General features: G+C 51.5%; 1 protein-coding gene across 1 annotated transcript; it reads right to left on the reverse strand.

Moving 5' to 3' along the window:
- Window positions 1–1,255: 1,255 nt before the first annotated feature.
- On the reverse strand, window positions 1,256–19,821 carry IUM83_12090 (multidrug resistance protein ABC superfamily; the record flags this gene model as incomplete). Its single annotated transcript, XM_067936692.1, has 5 exons — window positions 1,256–1,549; window positions 1,642–1,895; window positions 7,305–7,675; window positions 17,605–18,194; window positions 19,201–19,821. 5 exons carry the CDS (start codon window positions 19,819–19,821, stop codon window positions 1,256–1,258), a joined length of 2,130 nt encoding a protein of 709 aa, XP_067795074.1.
- Between the last annotated feature and the right edge of the window lie 566 nt (window positions 19,822–20,387).

Here is a 20,387-nt window from a genome sequence, read left to right on the forward strand (position 1 = left end):
CCTTGCTTCCTCCTCCTTCGCGCGCTTCCAGACCCTTGAGATGGTCCTCTGGTGAACTCGAAACTCCGCCGCAACTTCGTTGATGGCACCTCGGCGCGGCACCTCTCTACCGAGCACTTAGGTACTGACGACAACACAGTCCCGCTCGCTGTCGCTCAGCTCTCTTCTTTGTGGGCTCGTCGAATCCATGGCAAAACCGAGAATGAGCCGACAGCAGGGAGCGTATTTGAGAGAGGAGGGGCGACACCACACGCTACATCTCTCGTACACACCTCACGATAGATGCCCAGAGCCACTCACTTGTTCATGGTGGGTCCAAATCGAACCGTGTGCCTGAACCGGGCACACAGTTCGAACCGCTAGACTCTATCGCGTTAGGTGACACAATTAGAATACAACCTTAGCTAAATTTGACAGAATGCGCACAAGAAACCTTGCCCTATGACAGCATTTTTGAGTCGGAGTGGTATATGGGCGGAAGTATGAAAACCAGTTTCTTCAGGATGCTGAAGGATCTATGGCCGACTTCTTGTGTCCGCCTATTTGGAAGACGGTGTATGCGTTCTTGCAGGTAAGAGTTTCTCCCTCGCTAATTTTGGGTGCCCGATGCGGTTTCACAAGTCTCGAAGCCGCTGATTTCGGACTGATTTTGAGTTTCAAAGCGAGGTTTTTAGCCAATTACAGTCTCACCGTTCGATTTGGTTTGCTGTGTCTCACTCGGTTCGAACCACTTCGAACTAAACCACGATACTGTATCGAATCTGGTTCATTGGTAATTTTGGTTTGGTGTGTTTACCGAACCAAACCACGTGGTTTGGTTTGTTCTAGGCGTGAGGCAACCAAGACATCTAAATATACGACATGCATCTTTGCAGGGACGGGTCTGTGCTTGGAATAGCAGCACAGCGAATACAGGACGGTTTTGGTTGTCCTGGTGCTATAGCTCGTACACTTGATATGATGACCTTCCCACTTCCGGAAAAATCACCTTACGCCTCGCCTTCTGCTCCTCGTAAACTACCCACCTCTGCCATTCGTTCGAAGGGCGGCGCCAACTGTTCCACCGGATTTACATTTTGGGCAGGGATTTTATTTTCTGATCCAAATTTTAAAACGTGACCGGGTTTCCCTTTTGTGAAATACTTGTAATCGGTGAAATCTGTAAGGTATGTATGGCGAAAGGATTTTTTAGGCTATGGGTTAGTGACGTGCAGGACCGATTGTTAAGTCAATCAACACGGTACTCGTGCTAGACTTAGATACGCGACGTTCCCGGCATGTCCGGCTTGTAGGGCACGCCCTGCTTGCCCGGAAGTCTCTGTTTAGCTGGCACACCCTGCTTGGTCGGGTTGCTCGATTTGGCGACCTGATTAGCCGAGATAATGGGGTTAATCCACTTCAGCGCAGAGGACACACGCGAGTAGACGGTAGGAACTCCCTCGTCACCGCAGCCGGAGCCCCAGCTCACCAAGCCGATCAGCACGTCATCCTTGTCTCCCTTGCCGTTCTCCTTGATGAGCGGGCCACCCGAGTCGGCCACGCAGGTGTCCTTGCCAGCGACACCACCAGCGCACACACTCGTGGGGGTGATAAGGTACAAAGGCGCGCAGTCTTCGTTGCTCCAGACCTGGAAATTGACACCTTCATCTCGTTAGAGGCGCTGCCGTTGGGGAAGCTGGTCAACCCCCAGCCTATGGCCTTGGACCACATACCCGGCTTGATGTCCGAGTCGTCGGCCTTCGGTAACTTAATGGGGGCGAACTTGCTGGGCTTCTCCAGTGTCAGAATAGCGAAATCGTATCCAAGGGTGGTTGCGTTGAAGTCGGTGTGGTTCTGGGCCGAGATGACCCTCAGCTGCTCGCCGTCATTCGTGCCGTTAATGTAGTGCGCGCCAACTGCCCAACATATCCGTTAGCACGACAGCACGCGCATCCAACTAACTGCGTGTTTTTTTTTTCACTTCCTCTTTGACATTTCCAATCTCTGACGGATACGTAACAGACTTCGTTGTACCCTCCAGGCGAAGCTTATCCATATTACTTTTGCATGTCCGCATTTTGGCTTCCAGAACGTCGATGCGTTCTACCGATATCGGATCCAGGACGAATGCGTATATCATCACGCGAGATTTACGCAGCACCTGAATCGTAACAGCAATCTCCAACCGGAACGTGTCGCCCTTGACGCGGCAAAAAGTGCTCCGACTATTACCAGCATAGTCCTCGGCACTATTCAGTACCTGTAGTGTATCCCGGGTAGAAGTACCAAAAACGCGAACACAGTCGGTGTGGGAGCTACCCCATGGGAACTTGTAGCCGAATGTATTCTGGAACTTGGCTAATTGAAGAGTGAGGTCCGAGGCTGATGCTGACCAGCTCGAACTCAAGGTGTCTTCGTCAACCCAAAGGCGTCCCTTGGAATAGACGAAGAGCCGGAGATCTAGTGGACATGGTCCTAAAGGCAACATGCAGTTTGGCATACAAATTTCCCAATGTGCAACCGAGTCGGGCACTGACTGCCAGACCGGTAACATGTAAACATGCACCGACTTCAACATCCAGATCATGTACCCACTTGTCCTGCCTTGCTAGCCATCCGATCCTGTAGAGACACTTCTGGCGGCCGTCGGGCATATTGGGGCACATGTGATCTTGAAACTGCCGAAGGGGAACCTTGGACGTTGCGGTGGTACCAAGGCGAAATTACCCGGCATCCACTACACAGCCTCCGAAGCTTGGGTTCACCGCCTTGCTTCCTCATCCGGTTCCAGTCGGTCGACCCAACCCAGTCTCTGGTATTCGCACTGGAGGAGATTCTTGCATGGATGCTGACGGGGTTCGCAGTAAGCTCGATTACCTAGGTGGGGTGAGTCTGAGGCTTCCTGGAACGACAAGATCGCAGGGCGAGTCGAGGGCTTGTGGATTCCTTATCCGCCTCGGCTACCACAGTCATCGATCTGGTGCTGCGACCTAGAAGAGGTTGGGAATCTTGGTTCCCAACACTTATTTGTTCTTGACTCTCTTCGTCTGCAGTGCGTTGCACCTTCCGCTTTGCTCTCTGAGGTAGGGCCTCGATTGCTTCAGCGTCATCGGGGTCGCACTGAGGGACACTGCGAACAGGATCTCGCACAGTTTGACGGCGTCATTTCCTTCTGGAACGATGGCGACGGTCCACGATAGCGGTATCATCGGATCCGCTAGAAATTGTTGTTGTAGGTGGTACAGGCGGCTGCGGTCCAGTGGCTAATGCTCCAGATATCCTCTGCCAATATTCATGAAGCTGAGGGTCATCGACGGCTGCGACGTCGTTCCCAATCAGCACTGGAATATCGGTAGCCAAACCTTGCATTGATTCGTACGAGTCCTCGATGGGCTGTAGGCCTTTCCATCCCACTACTATTTCAAAGTCACTGATGGATTCATTCCATCGATGGTCCTTGAGCTCATTGACAGCAAGCACGATTCCATGTGACACAATGTGTTCTAGGAGCTCGTCTGTACCTTCCGGGCTGTCATCGGCGTATAGTTTGAGTCGTGAGGCATGTACATCGAATTCTTGACCAGTGATTAGATGCTGTACCCGGAAGGAATGTGTATCTGCTCTGTAGTCGGCCTACTTTGGCTCACTACGTTAGCTTACACGTCGCGCTGTGTGTATGAGGAGGCGTAAGTACTTAGTAATTACTTGAGTTAATTATACTTGAATACACAAATATACTTTAAATCAGATAAGACTCCAAGTGACTTCGATTAGGTAAAATGAGAACTGTATTGTTTGTAAATTGATCTTCCTTCTAAATCTGCGAAAACTGTTTATCATCTATGAAAGGGGTTGACAGCGGCTGGCCGTCAGAGCCCCGCCAATATGCACGTATCTAATTGGTAGAAAGATGCTGCTTTCTACCAATAGGATCTTTGGGTAGGTGTGGACCACTCATTGTGGTGGCCCACTTCAATGTATCCATTGGTGTGACTTACACCAAGGTGAGGAAGTATCTAAAACCTTTAACGGATATTTATCTGTTAAACCATAAGTGACAAATGTCATGCACAATCACTTGTGACCGTTGTCACTTGTGTGTGTAACCCCGTTACATGATTGGACAACACGATACGGTCCGACCCATGTAACCTGGAGCTTGTTGCCGCGCTTCTCATCCACTCGGGAACGGAGCACGTAGTCACCAACAGCAAAGTTGACGAGGCTTTCACCACGCTGGCGTTTCTTGTTATGCAGTCTCTGTTTCAACCCACGGTCTTCTACGTATTGGTGCATCTGCTGTAGACTCGTCCTCAAATTGTCCAGGTAGCTGTCGATTTCCTCGCTGCGTGGAACTTGCTGCAAGCTCTGTTTCTCGGGCAAATAGAATTCCATCAGCGGTGAGGGACAGTGCACACCGGTGAACAGTTCTATGGGTGCGCGGTTGCTTAGCGAAGGAACTGCGGTGTGGTTGAGGTTGGCCATGATCATGGGCACCAAGTAAACCTAGTCCTTGTGGCTGATCTTGTAGGACAGGATCATCGCACGCACCACTTGTAAGATGTCACGGTTTACCCGTTCAATCGAACCATTCACCCGAGGGCTGTAGGCCGGTGTGAAAGTTTGCTGAGTACGTAGTCGGCGGCACATCTCAGATATAACTTGAAGTGGGTTCCATTGTCGGAGACCCAGAGTGAAGGTCGTCAAAAACGAGAATACCAATCTAGTAGCGCATCCACAAGTACGCGGCTATCGGATGTCTGCAACAACCAACTCACAGAAATGTGTTGCGGGATCCTTGAGAACGAGTAAATATTTGCTGTCTTCATAACTCTCACCCATGTGTAGGAAGTCAAAATGCAGCACACCATTTCTCGTAGCGCAATTGATCGTCTCACGCCACGGTCGAGGTATAATTCCCCCCCCCCCCCCACGGAGAAAGGTAGCCATAATCCATAATCTTCGAGTGGTGGTCGATAGAGAAAAGTCGGAGACGGTGGTTCACCATCGCATGGTAGCCACGGTGACCTTGGGGACGATAGTGAGCTACGATCCAAAGACGCAGAATGAGATCATCAGCCTCCGGTGGGATCCAAATCCGGTCATCTACAACAACCAGGTCGTTTCCGTTGCGAATAGCACCAACTGGAGGCGAAAACTGTGATTGAACATCCATCAGCTCTGTGAGCGTAGGCCAGATGAAGTTATCGTCATCGAGGGGTCGGAGGGCAGAAACTGGTGGATGGTCAGAAGTGGTCTGTCGGCTGCGAAATGCTTTAAGGGCGACGGGATTAGCGGTCGAAACGTGGTTCCTAGCCCAACGAGAAATCATATCAGCCCACAAATTCTCAGATCCAGGCACGTGCTGAACGACGTAGCGGAAATTCGTGAGCTTAATATCCCAGCGGAGTAGTTTGCCGCGTACGTGTTTCTTCACGCTGTCATCCGGAGCAAATACATGAATCAAATTTCGATGGGCCCGGTACATCCGAAATGGTTGAGGCATGAAGAGTAGGTAATCCAGCTTATCACATGCCATCACGATTGGAAAAGCCTCTATTTCGATCACCGTCCGGTTTAATTGGCTTCCCGTAAACGTACCACTCATGCACGGTAGTAGTTTGTGTTGCTGTTGCGTGGAGGGCAGCTTTGGGTCGAAGTTGTCCACTTGCGTTACGATCACTGCCCAGCCCACGTCCGAAGCATCGGTTAATAAACACGTGGTCGCGTTGTCATCGAGGAAATCCAGCGTTGCCGTTGAGGCGGTCATCTCCTTGACTTGGTCAAACGCTGCGCGCTCCTCATCGTTGTGGGAGATTTCGATTCCTGCAGCTGCTCGTCGGGTGTGCTTGGTACTGGTCAAAGCAACATCGAGCTTCTTCTGCAGTTGAGCCACATGTCGAGCATAGTCCACGAGACTTTCACGCGTCCAGTTAATGGCGCAAAGAAATTGCTGGAGTTCACTAGCTGTGGTCGGATATGGCATGGCCCTGAGAGAATCAATGCGAGTCGGGTCATGACGTACACCGTCGCCGTCAATCAGTCGTCGACACCACTTTACCTGAGTCTCGTAAAGGCTTGATTTCTTGGCGCTCAACTTCAATCCAAAGTGATTGATAGTAGAAAATAGCTCTTCAAGCTTGACGAGATAGGTGTCAATGTCTTTTGCATACAGGAGAAGGTCATCAATTCAGATTAGAAGATGTTCGTACAGTAAAGTAGCGAAACAGTCCTCCATCGTCTTCTGGAAAAATATAGGTGCATCACAGCAACCTTGGGGCACGCGACGTGGAGTGAAAATCTTTTCGTCCGTCATGTACGATAGGAATTCCTGACAAATTTCAGCAAGTGGCAATTGCCAAAATCTCTTTAGGAAATCAAGGAGTCCAAAATGTTTCATTCCATGTTCATGTTCCATAACTAGTGATAAGATCGGCATCACTGCAGCCATGGCTTCAGTCTTCTCGTTCAGTGCTCGGTAGTCTGTGGTCTGGCGCAAGCCCATGAGATCGTTGGATTTCTTGACTGAGAGCACGGGGCCCGACCAACGACTGTTAGGATTCTCGTAAACTAGTCCTAATTCCACACGGCGAGCGTTAAAGTTGTGATGGAATTGTCGAATATGCGGTGGGTATTTCCGAGACTTACATTTTGCTGGTAGAGCCCCGTCTCGTAGTTGCACTTCGAGTGGCAGCACTCTCGCTGGTGGATCACCTCGGAGCTCGAGACCCCACACATCGTTAGTGTGAGCGACAGTGCGTAGTTGTTCCACTTTGTCAACAGGGAATCCCTTGTCCACTGCTCGCTCAATAAATCTCTCCACCGGAGCGAAAATGTTGTCACTCTCACTTGAGCCTGTAGTGCTTTCCGTTGCAGGCGTTTCATCGGCTTCTAGTACTATAGGGTCACCGCTGGTTTCTCCATCCTCACGCCGAGCAAGTTGCTCTAGTTGGCGGTGAACGTCAATTCCAAGTAGCGTGAGTAGGTCGTTACCAATAATAAACTCATCATCATACGTATCAACGATCGACACATCCACTGCGCTCATCGGTTCAACCGGTCCCGATTATGGATCATCACACGAAGGCATGCCTTCTTGTCGGCAGTCACCCATCGAGAACCAAACGTTTGGTTTCGAATGGGGATCTCCAAAGTCTTGGCTTCGACACTGGGGTCTAAGGCGCGTAACTGTTCCCAATGAGTAGGTCCCATAATCGTAAAATCGGATCCACTATCAGGACAGCACGGCAGGCCGAGTACTTCATTGATCGTCACGTGACGGTCAGACTTGGGGAGGCATTCACTGAGACGCTTCAGTCGCGAACGCTTGGACTTCTTGGCGGCGCGCATCTGCTTCTTCAATTCCTCCTTCTCAGCTTCAGTCGCCTTCGTGCAGTCGCGGAGCCAGTGCATCTCATTACACTTCGGGTAAGGGCTAGGTGACCCACTAGCAGCACCAGACGGCGGCAATGGGGTCTTGCTCTCATGCTTCTCCGGCATCGCGCTGGTGGATGGAGCTTTACCATCGCAATTTCGCTTGTCACCGGTCGCTACTTGGTTGTTGGCCACAGCTTTTTTGTTCTGAGGATTCCTGGTGCGTCCAGGATTATCACGCTTCTTGTCCTTGCCCTGCTTGAGTCTTAGGAACTGGTGGTTGTGCTCTTTGGCCTTCTTCAGAATCAAGTTGTACAACAATCTGGAATTGGTGGCGGCAGGCTTGTGGGTGAAGCGAGTGCACGGCTTCACTTCGTTCTTCAAGGCTTCAGGGTGGAGGCTCGCTATCAATCGCTTGCACTTCTCCTTCTCCCCATTTACACCGTCGATGCACTCCGCTAACCCGTTCTCACGCATGATCTTTCCAAAGTTGTTGAAAAGGTAATGACACGAGCTTCGACGTCACTGTCGGTGAAATTTAACTTCAGCTGCTTCTTGAACAGAGTCTTGATGTCTGGAAGAGAGTCGTTCTTGATACTCGAGGTGATGTTGTCGATTTCAGCTGTCAGCATGCCTTCAGTCGCGTCGGCTGAGGCTTTACCCAGTTTCAGCTCGCAGAAAGTGTCCAGTAAGTCAGGGTCGAAAGACTCACTGATCGTCCCAGCCACGGCCTCATACACTTCACCAGTGACCCGACTGCGCGCACGTAGTCTGGCTTCGTATTCTCGGCGCTCCGTTTTTCACTTCGTGAGTGCCTCGTGCGAACACTTGTGATGTTCGGGGGAGAATGGGCGTGAACAGCGGTGTGGTACCCGTCGTATCTTGCATCTTGACTTGTCGGGTGTCACACAGCGGTCGTCGTTCTTCAAGTAGTGTCGTCCACATACGGCAGGACGTACCACACGAGGATGAGCGCTTGTACTACTAAAGAATTCTTTGTAGTGTATCCCGGTAGAAGTACCAAAAACGCGAACACAGTCGGTGTGGGAGCTACCCCATGGGAACTTATAACCGAATGTATTCTGGAACTTGGCTAATTGAAGAGTGAGGTCCGAGGCTGATGCTGACCAGCTCGAACTCAAGGTGTCTTCGTCAACCCAAAGGCGTCCCTTGGAATAGACGAAGAGCCGGAGATCTAGTGGACATGGTCCTAAAGGCAACATGCAGTTTGGCATACAAATTCCCCAATGTGCAACCGAGTCGGGCACTGACTGCCAGACCGGTAACATGTAAACATGCACCGACTTCAACATCCAGATCATGTACCCACTTGTCCTGCCTTGCTAGCCATCCGATCCTGTAGAGACACTTCTGGCGGCCGTCGGGCATATTGGGGCACCTGTGCTCTTGAAACTGCCGAAGGGGAACCTTGGACGCTGCGGTGGTACCAAGGCGAAATTACCCGGCATCCACTGCAGTACCTCACGAAAACACTGGACAAGCCATAGCGTTGAGTCAGGAACAACGCTAAATGCTGCAGTAGATCGGATAACCTGACATGCCTCGACATAGTCTGAAGAAACAGCATCTGGGATTGCATTCGTGGGGTCGACATATTCGTCGATGCCCAGCTCGGTTGTGCACCTGGGCCGGAATACCAATAGCGGCCATCAGTTTGGCAATGTTAACGTACACCACACATTGTACGTACCACTGCTTCTTGCTGTCACAGTCCTCGAGCCAAATGCGAAGTCTGTCGTTTTTAAGCGTGGTCTCATGACGGTAGGTTGGTGCCGGTGGTCGCGCAAAGCTTGTAGTGCCTGAAAACTCGACGACAGGTAGGTGGGTGGTGGCTGAAGTTGAGGCTGCGGGGCTTGGGGTATGACGGTGACGCTTTCCGGGTGTACTGGGGAACTTTCGCCCAGAAAATCATCACGCGCAACTTTGATGTTCATGAGAGCTCGGGCGTGGCGCAGACGGTTGTACTGGTGCAGATTCAATAATGCAAACCCACGACCAGGAACGACGTATGGTGTGAACGTGTGCAGCGCTCAGATCTCGACGAAAGCAGAGGGCTTCCGGCTAAGATCACGAAGGATTGAATTGACATTATCCATAGGATGATATTTTTCAGTTGAAATTCTTAATCCAATCTACCTCAAAATTAGATTCTGAGCGCTCGCTCATCTCGTCTTGTTCTTGAGTTGAGCCTTCCCGTACGCGCGTGACCCCACTTATCCTACGGATGGGGCGGGGGGGGGGGGGGGAATGGTTAAAAACGACAAACTTCGCATTGTGGATCGAGGGTTGCGATTGCAAGAAGCAATACATGTATATGCATACAGAGAACACCGGCTATAGTGGAGGTGTTTGGTCGCCAACTCCCCAAGCTCTCTTATAGATTTATAGCTGCTATAAGAGGGAACGTATCATTTAACATACAAACTACTATTCCACATGGAACGGGAACCTATCATTTAACATACAACTACTATTCCGCATGGAAACAACCTATAGTTTAACATACAAACTACTATTCCGCATGGAAGTACGAGATGAGCACTTAGAGGGGATTGTCATTCTCCTGGTGGTGTTGACAACGTTCTGTACGCTGGTGTCCCGCAACACATGAAGATCTGGAGCTTTTGCGCCCCTTCTAGTTCCTCGCCGTGCGAAATTGTTTGTTCCTCCTCGCCAACACCGTCACTCTCGCTGTCACAGGAAGCCTGCTCGCTTGTGTTCTCTCTCTCTCTCTCTCTCTCTCTCTCTCTCTCTCTCTCTCTCTCTCTCTCTCTCTCTCTCTCTCTCTCTCTATGCGTTGTTCTCAACAGCACCTTCAACGGAACGGATCCAATAAATTTAATCTATATATCAGCAGCTCTAGATCTCCAAGCTCCGTCTCTCTACCTGGTAGTCGGTTCACTGTCGCGCTCCAGCCTAGCGCTCATACTCGGTGACACAATCCGAGTATGCAGTGTCGAATTGTCGCCTCCGAAACAGCGTTCCACGCGACGGAGTTTGTTCTTTTCGTAGATAGTGAGGTGCTGGCGCGACGAAACCACTGTTGTACTCCTGATCGGGTTTAAAAATGATCCACGTGTCCCCCGCTCCTCTTACAAGGTGTCGGTTTGGTTTGGCGGGGGAGCTCTCTTACACTCTTACAACCTAATAGCCGGTTTGACTTGATTTTGCTATAGTCGAGGGGAGCACTTGAGAACTTGTCGTGTGGCGAACACTTGAGAATTTGCGGGGAGGTGAGCACTTGCGAATTCGCCGCGAGGTGAGCATTTGAGAACTTACCGCGGGATGAGCAGGTTGCGACTCCCGTGAGCACGAGCCGACGTGCAACAAACAGTGGGTTAGTAGCGACGGAGCTGAGCCAGGGTGGGGTGGGGTGAGGTGTTAAGCGGCGTTGTGTCGTGGACTGCCAACAGACCAGTTTGAACGAGTGTGAGGTGCGGTGAGAGACGGCTTGTCCGTGGACTGCCAACAGCCTGGTTGACGAGCGCGCGCGACTGGGTACCGACCGGAGACGAAGTTACCCAACAGCCCGGTTGTACGAGTGCGGGTGCGGTTGGTGACGGTCAGCGTGTCGCTGCCATCCAACAATCCTGCAACGCACGACCGCAGCGGGTCAGGTTAGCGACGACGTGAGGTGGACTCAGGTAGACGAGCGAGTTGACGAATTGGACGTAGTTGATTGAGTCACGAACGCGTGTAAAGAAAATGTTGGGACGCGCGCGTTCCGGCACAGGATTCAAGTTGAGCTCCTGTTGGCCAACGAGTATTGAAGTCGAACTCTCACGATCACATCCCCGAACCTTGGCACAGCCACAGCAATCAGCACTACGAGCGACGACCCGCCGGCAAGCTAGCGTTATAAGGCTTGTTGCAGTAGCATACGACCTATACTATTTCCTGGCGTAGATGCTCCATATGACCCACCATATGACATTCCGCTATGGCAGTTTTGAAAGGCACCCGTTCGCTAATATTGAGTGGTGTGGATTCGCCCAGATTTGTGGTGTTTGTGCTAACCGTGGTGTGCCACGCGCCATTCACTCATCTACGAAAAACGTAGGAATTCTCGCGAGCAACAAAGTATGTCTTATTATTGGTGGAGATACACTGAATTTTGTCCAATTATGGCAAGCTCCGCGAGCGCTTAGAAACTGCTTGACGAGCTAGGGGGAGCGTAGTTGTGAGGGATAGCTCGGATACTCTGCGGTTGTGAGGCGAAGCTAGGAGAGGCAAGTTCTCCATTCCTATCCGAAATAGTTTTGTGCCTGCTCTTGAGTGATGTCTAGTCGAGTTTCGTAGCCAAAGAAAAGAATGCAGACATTCACTTCTCGTAAGCTGCAGGAAAAAGTATTTCTCGACGCCGATAGAGATCCTTTGTTGCGATATCCACTTAGCGTTCCCACACTGGCACTGTTGCGCTTCTCCAACAGGAACGCCTCAAAATCGCTCGGCGTAACGTTTGTGAGATCGAGCTGATTAGTGCTTGTAAAATACATCGGTGCCTCGTCACCTTTAGTTGATCGAATCCATCGAGATATAACCGCCAAGCTACCTCGATACGCGCGCTGTGTTTTGGAAGATACGCACGTGTCCCTTACGTTTTGCACAGTGATTTCTCTTGTCCCACTAACATTCTGTGCAGCAGCCCAAATCGACGGTGAACTGGCCGATTGGGGGGAGGGGGACGCTCCAAGCTGGTGGCTGAAGGGAACACGTCACCGTTGCACGTCGAAGGTGCTGAAGATGGACTGCTCGACGGTGGGGTACGAGGAGAGACAGACTCAACGCAGACCGGGGCCATGGTGGCACTCCAAGCTGGACTTGGTGGCGCTCGAGGTCAAGCTGGGCTCAGTGGTGGGCAAAGCCGAGCCGCTCTTGTAGGTAGACAGCGGCGCGCTAGGTGTGCTCGAAGACAGGTTCTCCTTAACTTGCTTGGTCGCGGTGCGGGTCGTCATGATGCATGAGGGATCAACTTGACGGCGTGAATTGTTTTGTACCAATCCCAGCGAGTCGGATGTGTCGCTAATGAATCCCGTGCCACTCGTTCGCCTTTGTGAGTGTATACAAATGTCTATATGTTCATTTACGCTATCATTCACATTTTTGTCGATTTGGCCGCGATATTTCCTACGATTACATACAAAGTGCCATATACGGCCTACGTGTCACCGACAATCTGGTGTGATCAACTCACTGTCAAATGCCCCACCGAAGTTCTCCCATGCTGCTTAATTTACACTCATTTGCCTCGGAAAATAATCGCTTTACACGGTTCGCATCGCAGAGAGCTGGGTGTAAAAGACTTCGGTCATTCTACTATCTTTGGCTGGATTGTGTTGAGGAACGCCTGCACTACGTTTCAGTCGTTGCTACTGAATCTGTCACTAGGGAAATATCGGTGCCAGCACTTTCAATTGCTTTGTCCGGTTGACCAAAATGAACGAGTTCTCTGTCGCATGCGCTGCTAACACCTCCGTTACGAGCAACGTGACATCAGTTCGCCAAGGGAAGTGACACCAAGCTCCGACGCACTAAGACAAGACATAAGCTCTCAGAATACCATTGTATCGTGAGCGCGATTTATGTTTATCTTTCAAACTTTTTTATAGTCCTCACCGCGGGTAGCTCTGCAGATGTATGTGTGCACAAGTCAATTCATTCAGTCCACGACATCCCGAGGAATTAGTCTGCACTGCCACCACGATGTCGACAATACCTTTTGGACTGGCTGCAACCATGGCCAAGTCCACGCTACAAGCACGTGGGAAGTTTGAGGGTACAACGACCTTCTCTCTTTCACCAGCCCATACGTACCGCTACGTGCTCTCCCTGGACAACGGCCAACTTCGTATCGCGCTCGAGGACTGCGACAGCAAGAAGCAGTGGTAAGATAATTCTGAGGTGTACAATGCACTTGTATTTCAATCTCAAATTTGCGCTAATTCTTCCTCAGATGTACAAAGGGACTGGATCTCGAGAATTATGTTGATGGTTCAAACTCCATCCCAGACGCCCATCCGGCAGACTACGCAGAGGTAACACATAACCATCCTTTCGATATTACAAAACCGACTTCAGCTAATATTGTATCGATGCTGAATAGTATTTCCACGAGTTACTCTCGACACCTCTGCAAGACACCAATAAACCCCCGCGAGCCCTTCGGAAGGTAAAAGATGATCACATTCTGCTCGAGTTTTATGTGAAGGTTCAAGCCTTGATGAAATCGAAAGTTGTGACGTACACTTTCAACCTGGAGCCAATTTCAGTGGAGCGCATTGATGTATTAGAGGCGAAGCTTTGCGATCTACAGGCAGAAGTCAAACTGCTTCGAGCAGAGGCTGCGGGGAGAAAGTCGGCGGCACAAGAGATGCAAACAATGATTTCGGATCTACGAGCGGAGATGAAGTCGCTGTGCGGAACCGCAAACGCGCCAGCGGTCTTTCTTGCGCGAGCAACGAGTCAGTTAGGGACGGAAGGGGTGCTACATTGGCGCTGTGAGGGCCTCAAGGTGATCGATGGAGTGTTTATCGATCTCAATCCGGGAATGTTCCAAGTGAGTGTGACTGTGGACTTCGAGAATGGTCACAGCGAATTGCAGCTGAACAAGTGCACGCACCCTGTTTGCTCTACCAGCGGCTTTCGGCAACTCTCTCTTGCCAGCATTGTCCACGTGCACAAGGGGGACCGAGTCTCCGTTCTAGCCAATGGCAATGTCGTCATTGGGTATATGACACTTGCACTTCTCGCGAAATTAACTGTCTAGGTTATTTCTGAATAATGTTCGATAGAAAGAGGCCGCGATTTCCTCGTACGAAGTACAAGTTACTCATCACGAACACCAGAATTAATAGAGGAGTTTGAATGGTAAATGCTAGGCAGATTCGTGTGTTTGCGACAAAACACATTACGATCTTCGCAGTTGGGATGTATGCTACTCAATAAGCGGGACCACGTTGTGCTGTACGTGGAAATGCCAAGTACTCGTCGGACGAGTTCTTGTTCACCCACGTCTTATCTTCTTTTCAAATCGCATTGTTTTTATGGGTTTCCTTCGGAGCCTGGGATGTTTCCAACACTCTGGGTCCGGTCTTTGCACTGCCACCGACGCAAACTTGCTCGCCTTGAACAGTGGCAAGCTCCGCATTTGGCTCGAGAACTGTGGGAACAAGAAGCAGTGGTAAATTCGGGGATTGAACTAGTTACTGTGTGACGTCGAACGTTGTCGTAGGAGCCCAAGCGACTCGGTACTTGTGGACCGTCCAACTACATACCCAACGTAGGTGCAGTCGATTACATTGAGGTACATGTGTGGTACCACAGCAGCACACGTTGAAGCGAGATGCTAATCCTTATTGACGCACTGGATCATATGCATTGTGCTGTCATGAGCTGCTCAATCGAGCTGTCGAAGATGCAAGCGATGTTCCAAGGTATTTTCAGAGCCAAAAGACGATCGGTTGCGCCTGGAATTATCTGTCAAGATTCAGGTGATGCTGCGGCCTCGCATGCTGACGTATGCATTCAACCTGGAGCCGAATTCGGTGGAGCGAATTGATATTCTTGAGGCCAAGCTGCGCGACTTCCAGGACGAGTTGAAGCGTCTTCGAGATGAGGCTGGTGGGAATTCTACAGTGGTGAAACTGCAGAACGTAGTGAGGAAACTCCTACGTGAATTTGTCAAGTGATTCCAGTTTTCAATGCAAACTCAAGTCACTGAAGGTCGGCATTATCGTCGAACGAAGGGCGCCCCAGCACACCGTGAAGAAAATCGAGCTCCATGAATCGAATGCTGCGAGTCCCGAAGTCATTCAGCTACTGGCAACTGCCATGTGCGGAAATAAGTGCCTGTTGTCACAGGCAAAGAACCTTTCTGATGGAGGAGATGTCGCTATCAGGCCAGAGATGTTCCAAGTTGTAACACTTGTCGATTATAATAGAACCGACGGCTACACAGTCAGCCTCTTGGAAGGACAGTGGATCGTCGTGCAAGCATATTGCGCCTCGGAAACTACGGAAGCAGCACCCTTACGTCAAGTCTCGAATTGAAGAAGAAGAGAAGCTGTCGGTTATGTGCGGGACAAGCCTAGTCGGTACCAGCTACCTGACTCTGACACATCTAGGAGCGTAGGCCACAAGGTCTGCATGTTAATGAACATTTGAGTCCTTCTGTAGTATATGTGCATGAAAGCTACCACGTATCCATGCATGAGCCGCCACTTCGGTCTGATGCTTATCAACGCAAGCTCAGGACATCATGCAGCTCTATTCATCCTTAGTAAGTTCCTGTTGCACTCCTCGGGGCACAGCCGGCCGGGTGCAAACTTGTCGAAGCGTGGAAAGTGAGGCGAGACGAAGATTGGTGAGCTAGTAGAGGGAGTAATTAATGTTGGAGACTTGTGGACTTCGAGAGCAGATGTGATATTCTTTTTTTTTTTGAGTCTGCTAAGGAAGCAAGAAGACCTACGGCACTGCCAGGACATGTAGAAAGCTAGCTACTCATACAAATAGACTGCTAACCATTGCACCTACAGGGTGCACTCTTGAATCTGCTCAGTCCAGTCCACCAGTAGCATCATTGTGAAGATATGCTCGGTGTCGGGAATCTTCAACCGTCGATCAGATGAGGAAAATGCAACAGTTCCGGTCTAAGCGCTAGCTGACTCCACCAAGTTGGCGTAGATACCGTTCAACTGCAGTAGCTCCTGGTGCGTGCCCTGCTCTGCGATCTTCCCACCACTCACCACACAGATCTTGTCCGCGCGACGGATGGTTGACAACCGGTGAGCAATGACGATCGTCGTACGCCGCTTCAATGCCACCACCTTGTCCTGCAGCAAAATGTTGGGGTTCTTCAGGATAGCACGAGCGATGGCGATACGCTGCTTCTGGCCGCTAGACAACTGCTCATCCTTCATGCCCACCTGCGTGTCGTAGCCGTCCGGGAACTGCGTGATGAAATCATGCGCGTTGGCCATCTTCGCAGCCTCCTCGGTCTCCTGCTGACTCGGCTGCTCCGCCAGTCCGTACGCGATGTTCTCCGCAATAGTGCCAATGAACAGCGTGGGCTCCTGACCCACCAGGCCGATCTGACTGCGCAGCCAGTTCAGGTTCAGGTCCTTGATGTTGTGGCCGTCCAGCAGCACCTCGCCCACCACGGGGTCGTAGAACCGCTCGATCAGCGAGATGATAGTACTCTTACCACCACCGCTCTGACCGCAGAACGCCACCGTTTGTCCAGCTTCGATGGTGAGGTTGTAGTTCTTGAGCACGTTGATTTCCGGGCGAGTGGGGTATCGGAACGAAATGTCTTTGAACTCGAGACGACCCTCAACCTTCATCGGACGGAAGCCGTCAGAGCTAAACGAATCGATGGGGGCGACGCGGTCTCGGATCGCGAAGATAGTCAATCCGGCCTTGAACGCTTTAGGCGCATCACCCAAGAAGGTTGAGGCGCTGCTGACGATTTGAATCGACATTGTGATGGCCATCAATGTTCGCATCATCTCGGTGAATCCAACGGTACCATCGTTCACCTTCTTGGCGCCGAACCAGAAGATGAGCGCGTACGTCGCCATCATGATGAAGGAGCTGAAACCCAACGACAAACCATTAACCTGCGCCTCCTTGCTGCCTTTGCGAAGCGGCTCGGCCAGGAGATCGTCGAACACGTCTACAGATTTCGTCTCGATGCCCAGAGCAGCCACAGTGCGAATGTTGCTGAGAACTTCGGATGCGTGAGCTCCAGGGATGGCCAAGTCGTCCGAGATTAAGCCGCTGTTCTCCATCTGCTTCATGCGAGCAACGTGGCCGAAGAGCAGAAATGGGATCAGCGCCACCATGATGAGGGACAACAGCCAACTACCGAATCCGAACGAGATCACAAGAGCAGCGATCAAAGTGAAGACAGCCTGGAACGCGCGGGATTGCGACTCACCAGACAACAGAGAGACCTTGGTGGCGTTCGTGGCAAGATCGGCAGTCAACGCATCCGTGGCGTTCTCCTTTTCGTCGAAGAAACCCACGTTTTGGCGGCACAATCCCCTGAAGTTGACGTTACGAAGACGTGTGGTGATCTTCTCCTCCATGAACTTGAAGCAGTAGACTTGCATGAACGTAGAGATGGCCACCACAACTGCGCCGACGAGATACAGGATGCCGTACAGCTCCACATCGTTGTACAGTGTCGTTAGGTGTGAGCTCTCACCGGAACTTTGATACTCTCCGTACTGCTCAGTCATAGACGTGATCATGCCCGTAACCAGCAGAGCTGACGCCGGCATGGAAATCCCAGCCACGCACGTACCAATAAGCCCAACGATGAAGTAGTTCACCTCGAGTTTGTTGAGCTTCAGCATGTCCATCAGGCCAAACGGTTTCTTGTCCAAGAAGTTCTTCTCCACAGCGCTCACCGAAATGTTCGTCTTCGCCGATACGCCACTCAACGTCCGTGTTAGCTTCGTGCTTGCTAATTCGTTCTCCGCCTCACGCTTCTCAGCCTCCTGCTGCTCCTCCTGCGAGCGCAACTCCTGGATGCGATACATGTTCTGGTAGATGCCGTGCTCGATCTGCAACAACTCGTCATGAGTGCCGCTCTCCACAATGTGGCCCTCGTTCAGAACCACGATCTTGTCGGCGTGGCGGATCGTGCTCAGACGATGGGCGATCACCAGCGTCGTCATTTTCGTCGTGGCCATCAGGTCGTTCAGCGCAGCCTGCACGATCTTCTCGCTCTCGTTATCCAACGCACTCGTGGCCTCGTCCAGCACCAAAATGTTCGGCTTGCGCACGATGGCACGGGCAATGGCGACTCGCTGCTTCTGACCGCCAGACAGAGACACACCCTTCTCCCCCACCAGCGTGTCGTACTGCTCCGGTAACGACATGATGAAGTTGTGCGCGTTCGACAGTTTGCAAGCCTCGATGGCTTCGTCACGGGTCACGTTGTCGCCTCCCATGGCGATGTTCTCGAAGATGGTGGTGGCGAATAGCACAGGCTCCTGCGACACCATGCCGATCTGCGAGCGCAGCCACTTGACGTTCAGGGTCTTGACATCCCGGCCATCCAGGTAGATCGTGCCGCTGGTCGGGTCGTAGAACCGCTCGATCAAGGCGATCAGTGTACTCTTGCCGCCTCCACTGGCACCTGCGAAGGCCACCGTCTGACCAGGCTCGATACTGACGTTGTAGTCACGTAGGATCTGTGCGTCGGGACGGCTCGGGTACGTGAAGTTGACGTTGACCGCCTCGATCTTGCCTTCGCAAGACTCAGGGATGATACCCTCGTCCTCCTTCTCAGCATCAATAGCACTCGCAGTATCCAGAATCGCGAACAGTTCCTCGGCAGCACCCGCAGCCTTGGGAAACCGCAGTCACGTTCGGTGAGATTTGTGCAAGTGAAAAGGTTCCCATTAGCACGCCAAAGAACGCCGCGAACACGTCTGCGGGCGAGGTGTTGCCCTTGGACGCCTTCCATCCACCGTACCAGAGACCAACCGAGTACATGACCCAGATATTAGCCAAGAACATAGCAAACACCGCGGACGACATCTTGTGTAGCGCGATATTCTCCTTCTCGGCCTCAAAAACTTTCTTCTCAAACTTTGAGATCGCCTTGTGCTCTCCATTCAATGACGCCACAGTACGGATCGACCCCAACGTCTCCTCCGCCACGGAACCCGCCTCCGCGTACACCTTCTGCGCCCAGTCGGACTTGATGCGCATCGTCTTGATCAACCAACTCAAAGAAACAGTCATCACCGGCATGACACAGGCCATCACCAGCGTAATATCCCATCCGCGGGCGAGACCAATGATAAAGCCCACGAAGAACTGAGTGGTGAAGCGAAACGCGACGCCGAGCTTCTGTCCCATGCCGTCCTTAATCCTCACCGTATCACCCGTCAACCGACTCGACAACTGCAGTGCATCATTCTCATCGTACCAACTGATGTCCATGTACAGCATGTGCTTGAGCGCTTCGCTCCTCAACGCCTTCATCTGCCTCTCCGCGCTGTAGTAGAAGGCCACGTAGGAGATGTAGTCCGTGAAGAACATGAAAACTGCGATGTACAGATAGTCGAGAGCCGCGCTGTTCACCGTGTCCATGTCCACGGGGGTGGCGGAGAACCCCGTCAATACATTGCCGAACACGATGGCCATGAGCGGGAACAGTGCACCGTTGGCCCCCGTCGTGACGATACCCACCGCCAACAGAACCTTGTCGAACGTGGTAGCGTAGCGATACAAGTTGGCGAACTTGAAGGAGGTGGGGCCATCGTGCACGATTTCGTCTCGGAGGTTGGGCTCCTTGGTGCTGGGCTCGCTGCTGGTGGCCCCGTCCTTCTTGGTTTTGGCTGGTTCACTGACGTCGACAGCTGCGGCGCGAGGCGTTTCCACCTTCTGGTACGAGATGTCGTCCAAGTCGGACTTATCCAAGCTCGGCATCTTCCAGGCGAATTACTGTAGTGTCAGCGACTGCAACCGGGCTCTAAATTTTAAGCTGCAATCGGTGAACTTCTTCTTCTTCGTCTTGGTTGGCGCTTGGGTGGGAGCCGGCGACTTGCACGCACGATGTGCCGGGCGTTGTTTGACACAGCAACAGGACGACGAGCTGGGCGGAAAGTAATCGGAAATAATCACGAGTCGGCAGGCGCGAAGCAACGGCGTTCATCCGACAGGACAATCTCCATGGGCGGCGATATGCGTCACTCAGAGCGATTATTGAGTTCGTACGGGATACGGAATTCTCGAAGATACCGAATTATTTCCTGAAACAGCATGAAACAACATTTCGTGTCAGCCAATCATATGGAAGGCGGACTAAAAATGGAATAAACTAGCTCTTGATAAAAAGGATATGTAGCGTAGGTTAGCGTTGCGATTCAGCTATCAATTCTCAGCGTCTCCGCTCTTAGAGCTATCTGGATACATAGGTTTAATGAACGCGAACAGATAATCCATATAAATACGTACGACGATTTTAGCATTATACATGTGCATTCGTACTATAT

Source organism: Phytophthora cinnamomi (genome assembly GCF_018691715.1).
Source record: "Phytophthora cinnamomi strain GKB4 chromosome Unknown Contig22, whole genome shotgun sequence".
NCBI lineage: Eukaryota > Oomycota > Peronosporomycetes > Peronosporales > Peronosporaceae > Phytophthora > Phytophthora cinnamomi.